The sequence below is a fragment of the Phoca vitulina genome, unplaced genomic scaffold, assembly GCF_004348235.1.
Source record: "Phoca vitulina isolate PV1807 unplaced genomic scaffold, GSC_HSeal_1.0 scaffold132, whole genome shotgun sequence".
Classification (NCBI taxonomy): Eukaryota; Metazoa; Chordata; class Mammalia; order Carnivora; family Phocidae; genus Phoca; species Phoca vitulina.
The window spans coordinates 235,998-251,049 of NW_022589835.1; the positions used below are offsets into that span (position 1 = coordinate 235,998).

The 15,052-nt window shown below is 45.8% G+C and overlaps 1 protein-coding gene and 1 pseudogene across 1 annotated transcript; both read right to left on the reverse strand.

Moving 5' to 3' along the window:
• Window positions 1–644: 644 nt before the first annotated feature.
• On the reverse strand, window positions 645–2,705 carry LOC116628832 (olfactory receptor 13A1-like). The gene has a single exon (XM_032399169.1). The coding sequence runs from the start codon at window positions 1,575–1,577 to the stop codon at window positions 645–647; it is 933 nt and encodes a 310-aa protein (XP_032255060.1). The 5' UTR covers window positions 1,578–2,705.
• A 5,447-nt stretch (window positions 2,706–8,152) lies between these two features.
• Window positions 8,153–9,070, reverse strand: LOC116628833 (annotated as a pseudogene).
• Window positions 9,071–15,052: the final 5,982 nt, after the last annotated feature.

Sequence of the window (15,052 nt, forward strand, 5' to 3'; positions counted from 1 at the left end):
TTTTGTTTCATTCTGGCCCTCAGTGGACTCGTGATGCCCACCTCCATTGGTGAGGACGATCTATGACTTTCTTTATCCAGTTTACCCATTCAAATGTTAATCTCTTCCAGAGACACCCTCACGGACACACCCAGAAATAATGTTTGACCAGCTGTCTGGGTGTCCTGGAGCCCAGTCAGGTTGACACATAAAATCAACCATTCTGGAGACACCTCCTCTGCAATTCGGGACCAAGATCTATATGGCCTAAGCAGAACTTTGGGTAGCTTTACAGGGGCATTTTTTTTGTTTTTGTTTTTTCACAGTGGAACTTTGGATGGAGTTGAGCTTGCTCCCACCTCATGAAGGTCAGTAAGACATAGGTAGAGACTCTGGGTTGGTGTGCAGTCCAGGGATCTGAGAAGAAACCAACACATCCGTTGTATCTTAATATGTGTTATATTCCAGGAACTCCAAACTTTCAGTAACAGTGGCCAAAATCCACATCTCACTGGGATGCTATAGAGAATTCACAGAGAAATATTTTCTCAACAAAGTGTATTGAGGGTTGCATAGAAAGAGGGTATTTATAATAGGTGGGATACATCTCATAAGGGTCAGTGGTCAGAGAGCAACAAAGAACACAAACTTTAGAGATTGCCAATTTACAGGTTATTGCCCATGAATATCAAGAGTTTCCTAAGGGCTGCCTTGACATCCTTGTTCTTCAGGCTGTAGATGAGAGGGTTCAAGGTGGGGCTCACAGTGGAATAAATTACAGCCATCACCTTGCCCATCCCTGGGGAGTAGTTGGAGCCAGGACTCAGATAGGTGTAGATGATGGTGGAGTAGTATAATGTGACCACAATGAGATGGGAGGAGCAGGTAGAGAAGGCTCGCTGCTTCCTCTCGGCTGTATGAATCTTCAGGATGGTGGAGATGATGAAGCCATAGGACACCATGGTGAGCAGGAAGTTCAGCATGGCAAAGAAGATGTCAGCCATAATTGCCATGATGTTATTCACATATGTGGAGGAGCAGGAGAGTAACAGCAGAGAGGGGATCTCACAGAAGAAGTGATTAATCATGTTGGGCCCACAGAAGTTCAGCCATAACATCAGGCAGGCATTGACTCCAGCACCTAGCACGATGATGCCCCACACAGCTCCAGCCAGCACTGCACATACCCTGGGGCTCATCATGGAGCTATAGTGCAGTGGCTGGCAGATGGCCACGTCGCGGTCATAGGCCATAGCAGTGAAGAGCAGCACCTCCCCTGCCACTGACCCCGACAGGAAGTACATCCAGGTCATGCAGCCTCTGTAGGAGATGCTTCTCTTCTCTGCCACCAGGATCTTGAGCAGCTTGGGCACCACGGTGCATGCACAGATAATATCCAACACAGACAGGTTGACCAGGAGGAAGTACATGGCCGTGTGGAGCCTAGAGCTGAAGGTGGTGGCCACCACTATGAGGGAATTGCCGCAGAGTGCTGTGGTGTAGAGGCAGAGGAAGAGAACGAAGAAGAGAACCTGGAGCTGCGGCACTTCTGAGAAGCCCTGCAGGATAAATTCCATCACCAGCGTCTGATTACTCATGGCCTTTGACTGGTCTGTTCAAACTCTTTCTTGCTCTGCAGCTGGGCTGGAAAAAAGTGTGTGGAATTAATTGTCTACATAAGTAGGTCAAGATACCTTCATATGTCAGACCCTCCCAGAATTTAAATACTTTCATATTTCATTAGACTTGGGCATCACTAGCAAACAAGCTCCTCTCAGAAAAATGGGCAGGAGTGCTCACCCTGGCTCCATCTTGCCACCACTACACCTAAGACCACCTCCCCACAAACACCCCCACTGCGGCACAATGGCCTCCCACAGAGATCCTCTGACTATGCCATGTCCCTGCAATAGCCCTTCAGGAGATGATGTCCAGTGTGCAGTGGGCCTTAAAGTGTCTCCATGTCCTGTCCTGGACAGGGAGTATCCAGCATTGCCCCTGCTCTTCCCCCCTCTCCCCCTAAATGTACTATCCCACTTCCTCTGCCTGGTTCCCCTAATCCCTCCACATCCCTTGATGAGCTGCCCCAGACATGAGCTTCTTTCTCAGTGAGCATCAGACCCTGACATGGAGCCTGGGCTCTGCTTAGGGGGACATAGGATGATGCCAGGGGAAGGCAGGAGGCCAGGAGGCAGGGCAGATAAATCTGCAGTCAAGTGGGAGACCTAAGTCATCAAGGGGGACAAACATGAGGTCCAGGCTGGAAGGTATAGTCAGGACCAGACTGGGAAGGTCAGAGGTGATTCAGGCAGTTTTGGAAGCAGGGAGGAGCTTACGGGTTGAGGGTCGAGGGCAGTCACACCAGAAAAGAGCAGAGCAAAGGGGTTTCCCAGAGGAAAGTGTTGCTGATTCTGCCTCAGTGACTGCCCAGTCCTGGGAAGGATGCATCCAGGCCAGGTCAGAGCAGGCATCAAAGGGCCTGGTGGCAACTCCCAGCTGCTTCTGTAGGGGTGACCTTGTCCACAGCCCTTATTCTGGCTGATTCTGAGCTGGCACATCAGAAATTAGCACGATTGCAGATGTATTTTATATTCCTGCATCATGTTTGTTGTATAAAAACAGACACAGAGAAACATTTCAAGGATGAGCTTATAAATGACAAGTGGATAAATGTCAGGCTCATTGACAAGATGTCCATCAACAGATGAATGGATAAAGAAGATGTGGTCCATATATACAATGGAATATTACTCAGCCATCAGAAAGGATGAATACACAACTTTTACATCAACATGGATGGGATTGGAGGAGATTATGTTAAGTGAAATAAGTCAAGCAGAGAAAGTCAATTATCATATGGTTTCACTTATTTGTGGAACATAAGGAATAGCATGGAGGACATTAGGAGAAGGAAGGTAAAAATGAAGGTGGGAAAATCGGAGGGAGAGATGAACCATGAGAGACTATGGACTCTGAGAAACAAACAGGGTTTTAGAGGGGAGGGGGGAGGGGGGATTGGTTAGCCTGGTGATGGGTATTAAGGAGGGCACATACTGCATGGAGCAATGGGTATTAAACGAAAACAATGAATCATGGATCTTTACATCAAAAACTAACTATGTATTGCATGGTGACTAACATAACATAATAAAATAAAAAAAATTAAAGAAAAATAAAATGGGTCTATTGCAGACAGCATATTGATGGGTCTTGTTTTTTTTTTTTTTCTTAATCCAATCTGATACCCTGTGTCTTTTGTTTTTGTTTTTTTTTTAAAGATTTTATTTATTTATTTGACAGAGAGAGAGACAGCGAGAGAGGGAACACAAGCAGGGGGAGTGGGAGAGGGAGAAGCAGGCTTCCCGTGGAGCAGGGAGCCCGATGCGGGGCTTGATCCCAGGACCTGGAATCATGACCTGAGCCGAAGGCAGACGCTTAACGACTGAGCCACCCAGGCGCCCCACCCTGTGTCTTTTGATTGGAACATTATGCCCCTTTACGTTCACAGTAATTACTGAAGATGAATTTAGTGCCATTGTACCTGTAAAGTCCCTGTTTCTGTATATTGTCTCTGTTTCTGTATGGTCTCTTTCTCCACTTAAAGGATCCCCTTTAATATTCTTTTTTTTAAAGATTTTATTTATTTATTTGACAGAGACAGAGATATCGAGAGCAGGAACACAAGCAGGGGGAGTGGGAGAGGGAGAAGTAGGCTTCCTGCCAAGCAGGGAGCCCTATGTGGAACTCAGTCCCAGGACCCAGGGATCATGACCCGAGCCGAAGGCAGATGCTTAATGACTGAGACACCCAGGCGCCCCCCCCCCCCACCCGCCCCGCCGCTTTAATATTCTTGCAGGGCTAGTTTAGGGATCACAAATTCTTTTAGTTTCTGTTTGTTCTGGAAGCTCTTTATCTCTTCTTGTATTCTGAATGACAGCCTTGCTGGATAAAGTATTCTTGGCTGCATATTTTTCTCATTTAGCCCCTTGAATATATCATACCAGTCCTTTCTGGCCTGCCAGGTATCTGTGGACAGGGCTGATGCCAGTCTTATGTTTCGGCCTCTGTAGGTTAAGGATCTGTTGTCCTGAACTGCTTTCAGGATTTTCTCTTTATCTCTGAAATTTGAAGTTTCACTATCATATGTCTAGGTGTTGACCTATTTTTATTGATTTTGAAGGTGGGGATTATCTGTGCCTGCTAGACTTGGATGCATGTTTCCTTCCCCAGATTAGGGAAATTCTCCATTATAACTTATTCAAATAAACCTTCTGCCCCCTCTCCTCTTCTTCTGGGACTCCAATTATTCTAATGTTATTTCACTTTATGGTATCACGTATCTCGAATTATCCCCTTGGGAGTCAGTAGTTATTTATCTCTCTTTTTCTCAGCTTCCTCATTTTCCATCACTTTGTCTTCTATATCACTGATTTTCTCTTCTGCCTCATTTATCTTAGCAGTTAGAGCCTCCATTTTTTACTGCATCTCAGTAATAGCCTTTCTGATTTCGACTTGTTTAGATTTTAGTTATTTTATTCCTCCAGTAAGGGATTCTCTAGTATCTTCTATGATTTTTTCAAGCCCAGCTAGTATCTTTATAATTATTGTTTTGAATTTTAGTTCTGAATCTTACTTATATTCATATTGAGTAAATGCCTGGCAGTGAGTACTGCCTCCTGTTTGTTTTTTGGGGTGAGTTTCTCCATCTCATCATTATGTCCAGAAAAGAATAGATGAAAGAGAGAGAAAATACAAAAATAGCAACAACAACACCAGAACAATACAAACAAAACAAATCAGAAGAAAATAGTAACAGAGAGAGAGAGAGAGAGAGAGAAATCAAACAAAAAGTAAAACAGAACAAACAATAAACTAGCCCCTGGCTGTATTTTGGTCTGTTTATTAGAAGAAACTAGATCCCACAATAGGAAAGAAAGAAAAACTTATATATATGCAAAAATAGAATTGAATACAAAGACAGGAAACCACAATTGAAAAACATATATATAGCATAAACATAAAAATTAAAATTAAAAAGGACTTAAAAAAAGAATTGATAAAATAAGAATAGCTGAATGGGTATTAAGAAGGGCACATATGGTGATGAGCACTGGGTGTTATGTGCCACTAATGAATTGCTGAACTCTACACCAAAAACTAATGATGTACTATATGTTGGCTAACTGAACATAATTAAAAAAAAAAAAGGAAAGAAAAAAAATAAAACGGGGGCGCCTGGGTGGCTCAGTCTTTGAGCGTCTGCCTTCAGCTCGGGTGATGATCCCAGGGTCCTGGGATCGAGCCCTGCATCGGGCTCCCTGCTCAGCGGGGAGCCTGCTTCTCCCTCTCCCACTCCCCCTGCTTGTGTTCCCTCTCTCACTGTGTCTGTCTCTGTCAAATAAATAAAATTAAAAAAAGAAAAGAAAAAAGAAAACGGGAAGATTAAAGAATAATAATAAAAAAAACCCCACGAATTGTATATACAATTTTCCTCAAAGGCTGAAGTCTTGCAGGTCTCTATGATGGGTGAACTTGGTATTCACCCCAAATTCCTGCTGGTCTTCTGGGGGAGGGCCCTGTTGAGCTGATTCTCAGGTGTCTTTTCCCAGGAGGAATTGCACTGCCCTTGCCAGGGGGCTGGGTTCAGTGTAAGCAGTTCTGGAGCTGGTGGAGGCAGGGTTAAAAATGGTGGCGCTCCACCATCAGCTCTGAAGCTGAAAGTTAGCACCCCCACTCTTCAGTGCACCCTCATAGAAAAGCAGTCAATCACTCTTGTCTCCCTGGTTTGCATCCATACTCTGTGTTTGCTCAGCCTGTGACTGTTTTTATTTCAGACTTGTGACCCCCCCCTTTGAGTCCCCAAACTTCACGGACTCCTGTGGGGTGAACCTGTGCTGCTCCTCTCAGGGAATGGAGGAGGGTCCTGCCCCAGTTCTGCTTCTTGCTGGGCACCTGCTCAGAGAGCGGTCACCCAACTTTGGGTGGTTCCCAGTTTATGGCAACACGGAGCAGAAAGCTGGTGCCCTGGCTCGCTGTTTGCAGCCAGCTTCCCTGCTCCGATGTCTGGGAGCTCTGCTGCACTTAGGCACTCCTGTTCTGTTTGGGACCCTGGGGATCCTGAGACCATGCTGTCGCACCTGAGGTTCCACCTTGCTTCAGCACCTGATCACCTTTCAGGCAGACTTTTAAAAGTTCTGATTTTGCACTCTGTTGCTTATAACACTTTCTGGTAGCCAGCTTAAAGAAGCTCCCTCCCCCGTGGTTTATCTTTCGCTATATCACCTCAGATTCACTTCTCTGCACTTCCTACCATTGCTTTTCTATTTGTAGAATTGCAGCAATTCTTTTCTTAGATTTTTGGTTGATTTCACAGGTGTTCAGAATGATTTGGTAACTATCTAGCTGAATTCCAGGGACCAGACAACATTAGGGTCCCCTACTCCTCTGCCATCTTAACTCCCCTCCCTCCATGCATTTATTAAGAATTTTTAGCTCACAGCCCAGTGCCAGGCCCCGGCTGGGTCTCAGGGCTGCCATGGTGGACTGACTACACTGTGCCTTTCTAAAGTACAGATACAGCACACAAATGGCACATGCAGTTACCAACAGGCCCTGCACTGGACCCTGCAGCAGGTCTGCTTTTTCCCTCCATGCGCCCACTCCTGAGTACTTCCCTCCACCCAGGACCTCCCTCCATGCAAGGCCTGCACTGCAGTTCCCATGCCACCTCACTGGATGTGAGGACCAGGCTGTCCTGTCCACGTACATCCCTGCCCTAAGACCAGTGGACAGGGGCCAGTGGGTGTGGGAGAATGAAAGTCCACCCCTTTACCCATGCCAATTTCATGTTCCAGAGCGGCCTGCAGGATCAGACCAAGGTTGAGGCTTCAACTGGAGTCAGTCACACTCATATTTGGTTCTGTGTCCTTCCCTAGGCTGGTTTCTCTGGAGTGATGCTTTAATAAATCACTTCCACAAAGTGCTGTCTCAGGGCCTATTTCTAGGAAGCCCCTCGAGGCAGTCAGCAATGGCTAGCTGACGTGTGTTCAGGCTGAGGAGCAGCTACAATTCAAGTGGACAGGAGCACCAGTGGGGAGCACGTGTACCAGGGAAGCTTTAGGGCTGCCAACGCAGAAGGAGCAGCACCAGCTCACCAAGGACCAAGACAGGCTCAGCACTTCCAAAGACTTCCACACAATTCCATCCTCCTAGGAGTTCCATTTGAAGGGATGCATGTGACTTTTAAGTCTCATTTTCAGAAAATGTCCCCTTACAATTTCCACCCTCTATGCCACTAAAGGGTTCCCTCCCTGTCCACTGGAGCCTCCCGGGGACAGGTCTCCCTTGAGAGGACTGCATGAAGACATGCTTGGACGTGTAGTTCAGGCTTTGGAAACTGCACTTTGCTTCTTGACTTTAGTTACAGGCAAAGCTTGTCATGGCAGCCCTAAAACCCCAAACAACTGTGTGGCCCAATTCTAAACTCCTCAAAACCACATATAAAAGTCCAGCCCCTGGGTTCTCCAGAAGGACATGGGGACATCATTCACTCAGGAAGTGATTATTGTGTTGTGCTTAGCTTGAACAAAGCAGATGGAAACTTTGAGGACACAAAGTCTACATTCGAGAATGTGAGGCATTCATGCATTCAACTGACTTCAGATGCCTTCCACATGCAAATTACTATTCTAGATGTTGGGAATACAACCTGGAACTGAACAGACAAAAGTCCATGTACTCATGGGGCTTGTGTTCTAGTAAAATATACTTGGGTAAATAAACATTAAGGTTTCAAAAAATAAACAGAGTGCTATAGTGTGAATAGCCGGAAGAGAACTTTCAGATAAGGGGACAAACAGAGACTCTGTGGGTGGCATTTCATCTGAGGCCTGAGTGAGACCAAAGTTCAAGCCAGGTGCAGGGGCAGGACAGTGGGCAGGCTGGACATTGGCTTTTCCTGCTCCCTGGAGCCCTGAGAGTGCCTGTTCTAAGGACCTTGGACAGCTTAGTTGAAGTGCCACGTGGAACATTGCAGCTCCTACAGGGAAAACACATTATGTACAAATCTATTGCTTTCTTGCATTTTGCCACTTAAATCAGATTCTCTAAGTCCTATTTTGAGATTAGCTGGTTAACACCCAAAAATTCAACATTGGCCATTTCCCTTCATTTGTTAGATGTTGGAAAATACTTTCTTGAGGGCCACGTTGACATCCTTGTTCCACAGAGAGTAGATGAGGGGGTTCAAGGTGGGGCTGATTGTCTTGTACAGCATAGCAGCAACTTTGCCATTTTCCATGGAGGAGCTGAAGCCTGGGCAGATGTATGTGTAGATGATGGTGGAGTAGTACCAGGCAGCCACCAGGAGGTGAGACAAGAAATGTCCACCACTTGCCCACGACTGAGTGCATGCCCAGGATGCTGGTGATGATGCAGCTGTAGAGCACCAGGGTGAGAAGGAAGTTGACTACTTCAGAATAAATGTCCGCAATGACGATCATAATGTTGTTCAGGGCTGTTGGGCTACTGGAGAGCAGCAGCAGCTTGGGGACTTAACGCAGAAAGTGATGGATTTGACAGGGACCCCAGAATGTTAACCTGGTCATCATGCCTGTGTGCACAGATATGCTGACTGCAAAGACTGCCCACATGCTGCCTGAGAGCAGGGCACAGATGGGCCAGCTCCTCAGCGTGCTGTAGTGCATTGGGTGGTAGATGGCCACATAACGGTCACAGGCCACAGCCCTGAGCAGCAGTGGCTTGGCCCCCAGGAACCATATCAGGAAGAAGACCTGGACCAGGCAGCCCTGGTTGGAGATGGTGTCCCCCTGGACCACCAGGTTCTCCAGCAATTTGGGGAGAATAGTGGATGTGCAGGTGGTGTCTACAAGGGCCAGGTTGGTGAGAAAGAGGTTCACTGGGGCATGGAGCCTGGATGCAGGCTGATGGCAATGACAATGAAGGCATTTCCTGTGAAAGCCCCAAAGTAGAGGAGGAAGGACACAGCCAAGAAGAGACCCTGAAGCCCAGGGTCCCCTGAGAAATGCTGCAGGACAACCTCCTCCACAGCTGTGGGGTTGTTTGTGGCCATTCAGTAGGTGGGGCCCTCTGGCCCGTGGATGCAGCCCTGCCTGCAAAGGGAAGCACAGGGTGGGCGGGGCAGCCTCTGTGGGAATGCTTGCTGTCTGGAACTTTGCTGTGCAAAGCACATAATGAAGATGCCAACAAAGGTCCCTAGGCTCAGGGAGACAGAGAATTAACTCTCCTCCTGGATCCCCTCCCTGCCAGCCCTTCCTAGCCCTGCAGACACCCCTCCCCATGACAGCCTGCTTTTGGCTGGGTCGACATCACATCACAAATTACACAGAAAGCTCAACATGAGCTTTTCCTCACTTTGATTTCGAACATTTCCTACATTATCCAGGAACAAAAAGCTCACTGTTGCACTGTGTGCCTGGCACTGCCATGGTGAGCACGTCTCCATCAGCAAGCCAAGCACCAGACTGCAGATTCCTGGAAGGAGAATCCAGTCAGTTGGGGCCTTAAGGACAGGATGGAATTTTCACCTGTGGGGTCTTCGAGCTGGGCAGTCAGGGGGAGCACAGGGTCTTGGAGGGGAGTGAGTGGCTTGGGGCACAGCCTGGTCATGGCTGGGGCACCAGAGGGCTTGGCTGCTTTGGGAAGGTCACTCTCGGCTATCAGAGTCATCTGCGGACTGACCTGGCCACAGCACTTCAGTTGAAGCCACAGCTGCCCAGCTCTGCCTAGGCCATTCCAGGCTGCATCCTTGTGATGAGATGGGGAGAGTGTGGGTCACCCAGCCTCCTGGTTTTAACCCCATCCCCTGCTCCTGAGCTGGACAAGAAGCTTGTCCCTTCTCTGGGCCAGGGACTGGGATACAGGAAGAAAGGCACAGACCCAGTTCAGCGCAGCTACACGACCTTGGCCAACACATCCACCCAGCTCCCAGGTCTGTGTATCCCCAGCCCTCAACCCTTCTGGGGCCACCCAGTCTCCCTGGGTAGGACAGGGCCTAGCTCATTCGAGGAGAGCATCTTCCTCATGCCCATGGAGCAATTAGATGGTGCATGAGGGAAACAAGGCCAGCCCGATCTCCCTCCCTGGGGCCAACCTCCATGCAGTCCCAGGGGCATCAGGTAGGAGCATCCATGGCCTGCCCTGGGGGCTCATGTGGGTTGTGGGCTACCAGGCACAAGTGTTAACAACATGGCACATCTCAAACAGAGGAAGTTTGTCTTATCCTGGGTGGAATCTGAACAAAGACACGCCAATTTACAGAAATATGTCACCAGCTGCAGTCAGTTATGGTGGAGCTCCAACGCTGTAGAGCTCTTGGTTTCCTGAGAGCCCCGCCTGCTGCATATCTAACCCTCTTCCCTTTTTGCTCCCACCCCTGCAGAGCCAAGGTGCCGTTGAGTCAGCAGGATGGGGCTCCCCACCTGCTGGTCACTGCTAGCCCTGTCCCATGCCAGATGCCACACACACCCCTTCTCAGCAGTCACCCAGGACCTGCTGTGTGCAGGTGGGAATTCCTAAAGCCTCTTCTGGTTGCAGCATCTGAGCTGCCCAAGCTCCCCTTTGGCACTCCGGGCATCTGCCTGTGTGACTGGCTACCCACCCAGATTCATAAAACCCCAACTGCAGGCTCATTGGGTCTTTCTCGTAAAGATCCTGACCTACTTAGAGATCAAACCACACTGCTGGGTTTCTCCCTCCTCCTAATGTGGTGCACAGATAGGTCACAGATGAACAGATGTGCTGGAGGTCTCTGAGGACTTTGCAATTTCAAACTGAAGCAGTGAAAGCCATGAGCAAAGCAATTTCCTATCATTTTTTCCACAATAAAATAGGTGGGGGCAAAACCAAATCTGCCTTTTGAGAAACATCAAAAGGAAAATTAGGGAAGATAGTCCCCAAAGCAAGAGGAGTTAATGACAGAAAGATACTCACTGTGGATGTAAGGGGTACACCCCATATCGTCTCCTATCTAAATATAAGACATCCATATTTTCATGCAAAGACACAGGAAATTCTTACTCTGGTGGGAAAGAGGATGGGGCATGAGGCTGAGACCATCCTCCCTGTTCCGTGACTCCCTTGTTTGCTGTGAACCTGTAAGTGGAGCCAATACCTTTGAGGGGATGTTTGGGTGCTGGCGAGCTCAGAGCACAAGGAGCAATTACCTCCACTTGGAGGTAAACAAGGACCCTGTGAGCACTGAAAAGGGTCAGGGTGCCTGGGGCCACAGGGACAGTGCTCCCTTGGGCATGGGTGTGAAGGCAGTGTGAGGTGACAGCCTCTTTCTTGTAAACGATCTCAGATAAGAGTCATGTAAAACGAATCCCCACAGGAAAGATGGGATTTTATTTCAAATAGAATTTATTTCTTGGAACAGCTTCGGACTTACATAAGAACTGAGAAGACAGTACAGGGAGTACAGACCCAGTTTCCCTTATTAGTAACAACTTCCATTACTATGGGATATTTGTTATTTGTAATGAATCAATATTGACATATTATCACCAACTAAAGTCCATAATTGATTCAGATTGCCTTAGTTTTTACCCTAAGTTTGTCCTTTTTTTCTCCCAGGATCACACCCAGGACATCACATGGCATTTAGGGTCCTCTTGCCTGACTTGTTCTCATACTTTCCTTGGTTTTGATGACCTTGGCAGTTTTGAGGAGTGTTGGCCAGGAATTTTGTGGAGTGTTCTTCTATTGGGATTTGTCAGCTGAGTTTCTCATGATCAGACTAGGGTGGTGTGTTTCAGGAGGAAGGTCACAGGTTGAGGTGCCACCCTCACATCATCACGCCGGGAGACATCCATCATTGATTTTCACTGTTGATGTTGGTTTGGAGAAGATGGGTTTTTTCATAACCATTTTTTAAGTGCCCAGCCCAATGCTGGGTGTCCCAGTGTCAGGGGAGGAGAGTCCTCCTCAACCCCAGCCCCCATGCCCCTCGGGGCTCTGGCAGTGGGTGATGAGGCACAGTGAGCTCATTGCAGGTAGCTCTTTCACCTGAATGGTCAGGAGGCTCACAACTGGAGTATCTGTTGGTGGTCTGTCTACAACATGCCCAACATATAAAAAATAGTATGTACAAGGAAAATCTAGTAATTTATATATATATATTTAAAGATTTTATTTATTTATTTGAGAGAGAGAATGAGACAGAGAGAGAGAGAGCATGAGAGGGGGGAGGATCAGAAGGAGAAGCAGACTCCCCGCCGAGCAGGGAGTCCGATGCAGGACTCGATCCCGGGACTCCAGGATCATGACCTGAGCCGAAGGCAGTCACCCAACCAACTGAGCCACCCAGGCGCCCCTCTAGTAATTTATATTTGTGACCAAGTTCAGAATACAAGACATACAGATATTAGTCATTGCAAAAGAGCCAAAGAAGGAGCCATTATTAATTTGAAGTGGTTCTTAACTTCACAAAAGGAATAACTACTGGTCCCATGCCTCCTAATTCCTTCACCTCAATTATCAGCACAAGGTTTAGGCTCTGACCAATAATTATTTATTTCATGTGACAGTAAATGCAATAGAGTTTCAGCAACTCAAGATCTGAATGATTCCTCTACTTTATTTATATGTGATACAACATTTGGCTATGTCTGATTTTCCTAATTGACACATTCCCTTAAAGAGATGATGTCTATCCATAAAAATAATCCTTGAACTTTGACTTTACCTCATAGCCCACAACATGTAGCCATAATTTATAGCACATAAGCCTCAATATGTGTGCTAATTTAGTTAATAACAATCTGGTAGGCAACTGCCACATGGTTAGAACTGTCCCAGGGCTATGAGAATTCTCAGCATAGTGCAAGAGTCTCTCTTCTCCAGAGGTTTCCAGGTCCACAAGGCAGCAAGCCTCAGCAGGATACCGATGGACCCAACAACACTCTTCCTGACTTCAACCTTTCTATGAAGCTACAGTAATCAAGGCAGTATGACACTGGCATAAAGACCAACATATAGATCAATGGACTACAACTCAGAGTACAGAAATAAGCCCATGTAACTATGGCCAACGATTTTTGACAAACCTACCAAGACCATTCAGTGGGGAAGGAAGTCTTTTCAACAAAGTGGTGTTGGGACAACTGGACATCTATCTGCAAAAGAATGTAGCTGGACCCCTGCCTCATGCCATATACAAGAATTACCCATAAAGGGTCAAAACCTAAGAACAAAAACTATAAAACATTTAGAAGAAAATGTAGAGGCATCTATATCATCATGACTTGAATTTGGCAGTGTCTTCTTAGATATGACACCAAAAGGACTGGCAACCCAAGAAAAATAGATTAATTAAACTTCAAATTTTAAAACTTTATGTGTCAAAAGATACCATCAAGAAATTGAAAATGTCACCTAGCAAATGAGAGGAAATATTTGCAAATCATACATCTGATAAGGGAACTTGTATCTAGGATTAAAAAAACTCTTACAATTCAATAACACAAAGACAAATGACCTGATTTAAAAAATGTGCTGTGATGAGCACTGGGTGTTATACTGAACTAATGAATCATTGAACACTGCATCAAGGACTACTTATGTACTATACAGTGGCTAACTGAACATAATAAAAGAAGAAAAAATTGGCAAAGGATCTGAATAGAAATTGCTCAAAAGAAGATATATAAATGGCCAATGAATACATGAAAAGATGCTCAACATCACAAGTCATGAAGGAGATGCAAATCAAAACCACATGAAGCACTACTTTTCACTGACTAGGACAGCTATAAACAAAAAGATAGACAATAGGTGTGGCCAAGGATGTGGCGAAATCAGACTACTCATGCCCTGGTGGTAGGAACAAAAATTGGTGCAGACACTTTAGAGAATAAATCCTTTTTTTTTTTCATTTTTAAATTTTTTAAAATTTAAATTCAATTAATTAACATATAATGTATTATTGGTTTCAGAGGTAGAGGTCAGTGATCCAGCAGTCTTATATACCCAGTGCTCATTACATCACATGCCCTCCTTAATGTCTATCACCCAGTTACCCTATCCTCCCACCTCCCTCCCCTTCAGCAAACCTCAGTTTGTTTCCTATGATTCAGAGTCTCTTATGGTCTCTGATTTCATCTTGTTTTATTTTTCCTACTTCCCCTATGATCTTCTGTTTTGTTTCTTAAACTCCACATATGAGTGAGATCATATGATAATTGTCTTTCTCTGATTGACTTATTTAACTTGGCATAATACCCTCTAGTTCCACTCATGTCATTGCAAATGGCAAGATTTCATTTTTTTGAGGGCTGAGTAGTATTCCATTGTATATATATACCACATCTTCTTTATCATTCATCTGTTGAAAGATATCTTGGCTCTTTCCATAGTTTGGCTATTGTGGACATCACTGCTGTAAATGTTAGTGTGCAGGTGCCCCTTCGGATCACTACATTTGCATCCTTGGGGGTAAATACCCAGTAGTGCAATTGCTGGGTGATAGGGTAGCTCTATTTTCAACTTTTTGAGGAACCTCCATACTGTTTTCTATAGTGGCTGCAGCAACTTTCATTCCCACCAACAATGGAAGAGGGTTTCCTCTTTCTTGGCATCCTTGCCAACATCTGTTGTTTCCTACTTGTTAATTTTAGCCATTCTGACTAGTGTGAGGTGGTATTTCATTGTGGTTTTGATTTGTATTTCCCTGATGGCAAGTGATGTGGAATATTTTTTCATGTGTCTGTTGACCATTTGTATGTCTTCTTTGGAGTAATGTCTGCATGTCTTCTGCCCATTTCTTTCTTTTTTCTTTATTTAAATTCAATTAGCCAACATATAGTACTTCATTCATTTTTGATGTAGTGTTCTTAGTTGGATTATTTGTTCTCTGGGTGTTGAGTTTGATAAGTTCTTTATAGATTTTGGATACTAGCCCTTTATCTGATATGTCATTTGCAAATATCTTCTCCCATTCTGTCGGTTGTCTTTTGGTTTTGTTGACTGTTTCTTTTGCTGTGCAAAAACTTTTTATCTTGATGAAGTCCCAATAGTTCATTTTTGCCCTTGCTTC

Coding starts and splice junctions, on each gene's coding strand:
- LOC116628832 (XM_032399169.1), bottom strand. CDS start 1,577: ATGAGTAATCAGACGCTGGTGATGGAATTTATCCTGCAGGGCTTCTCA.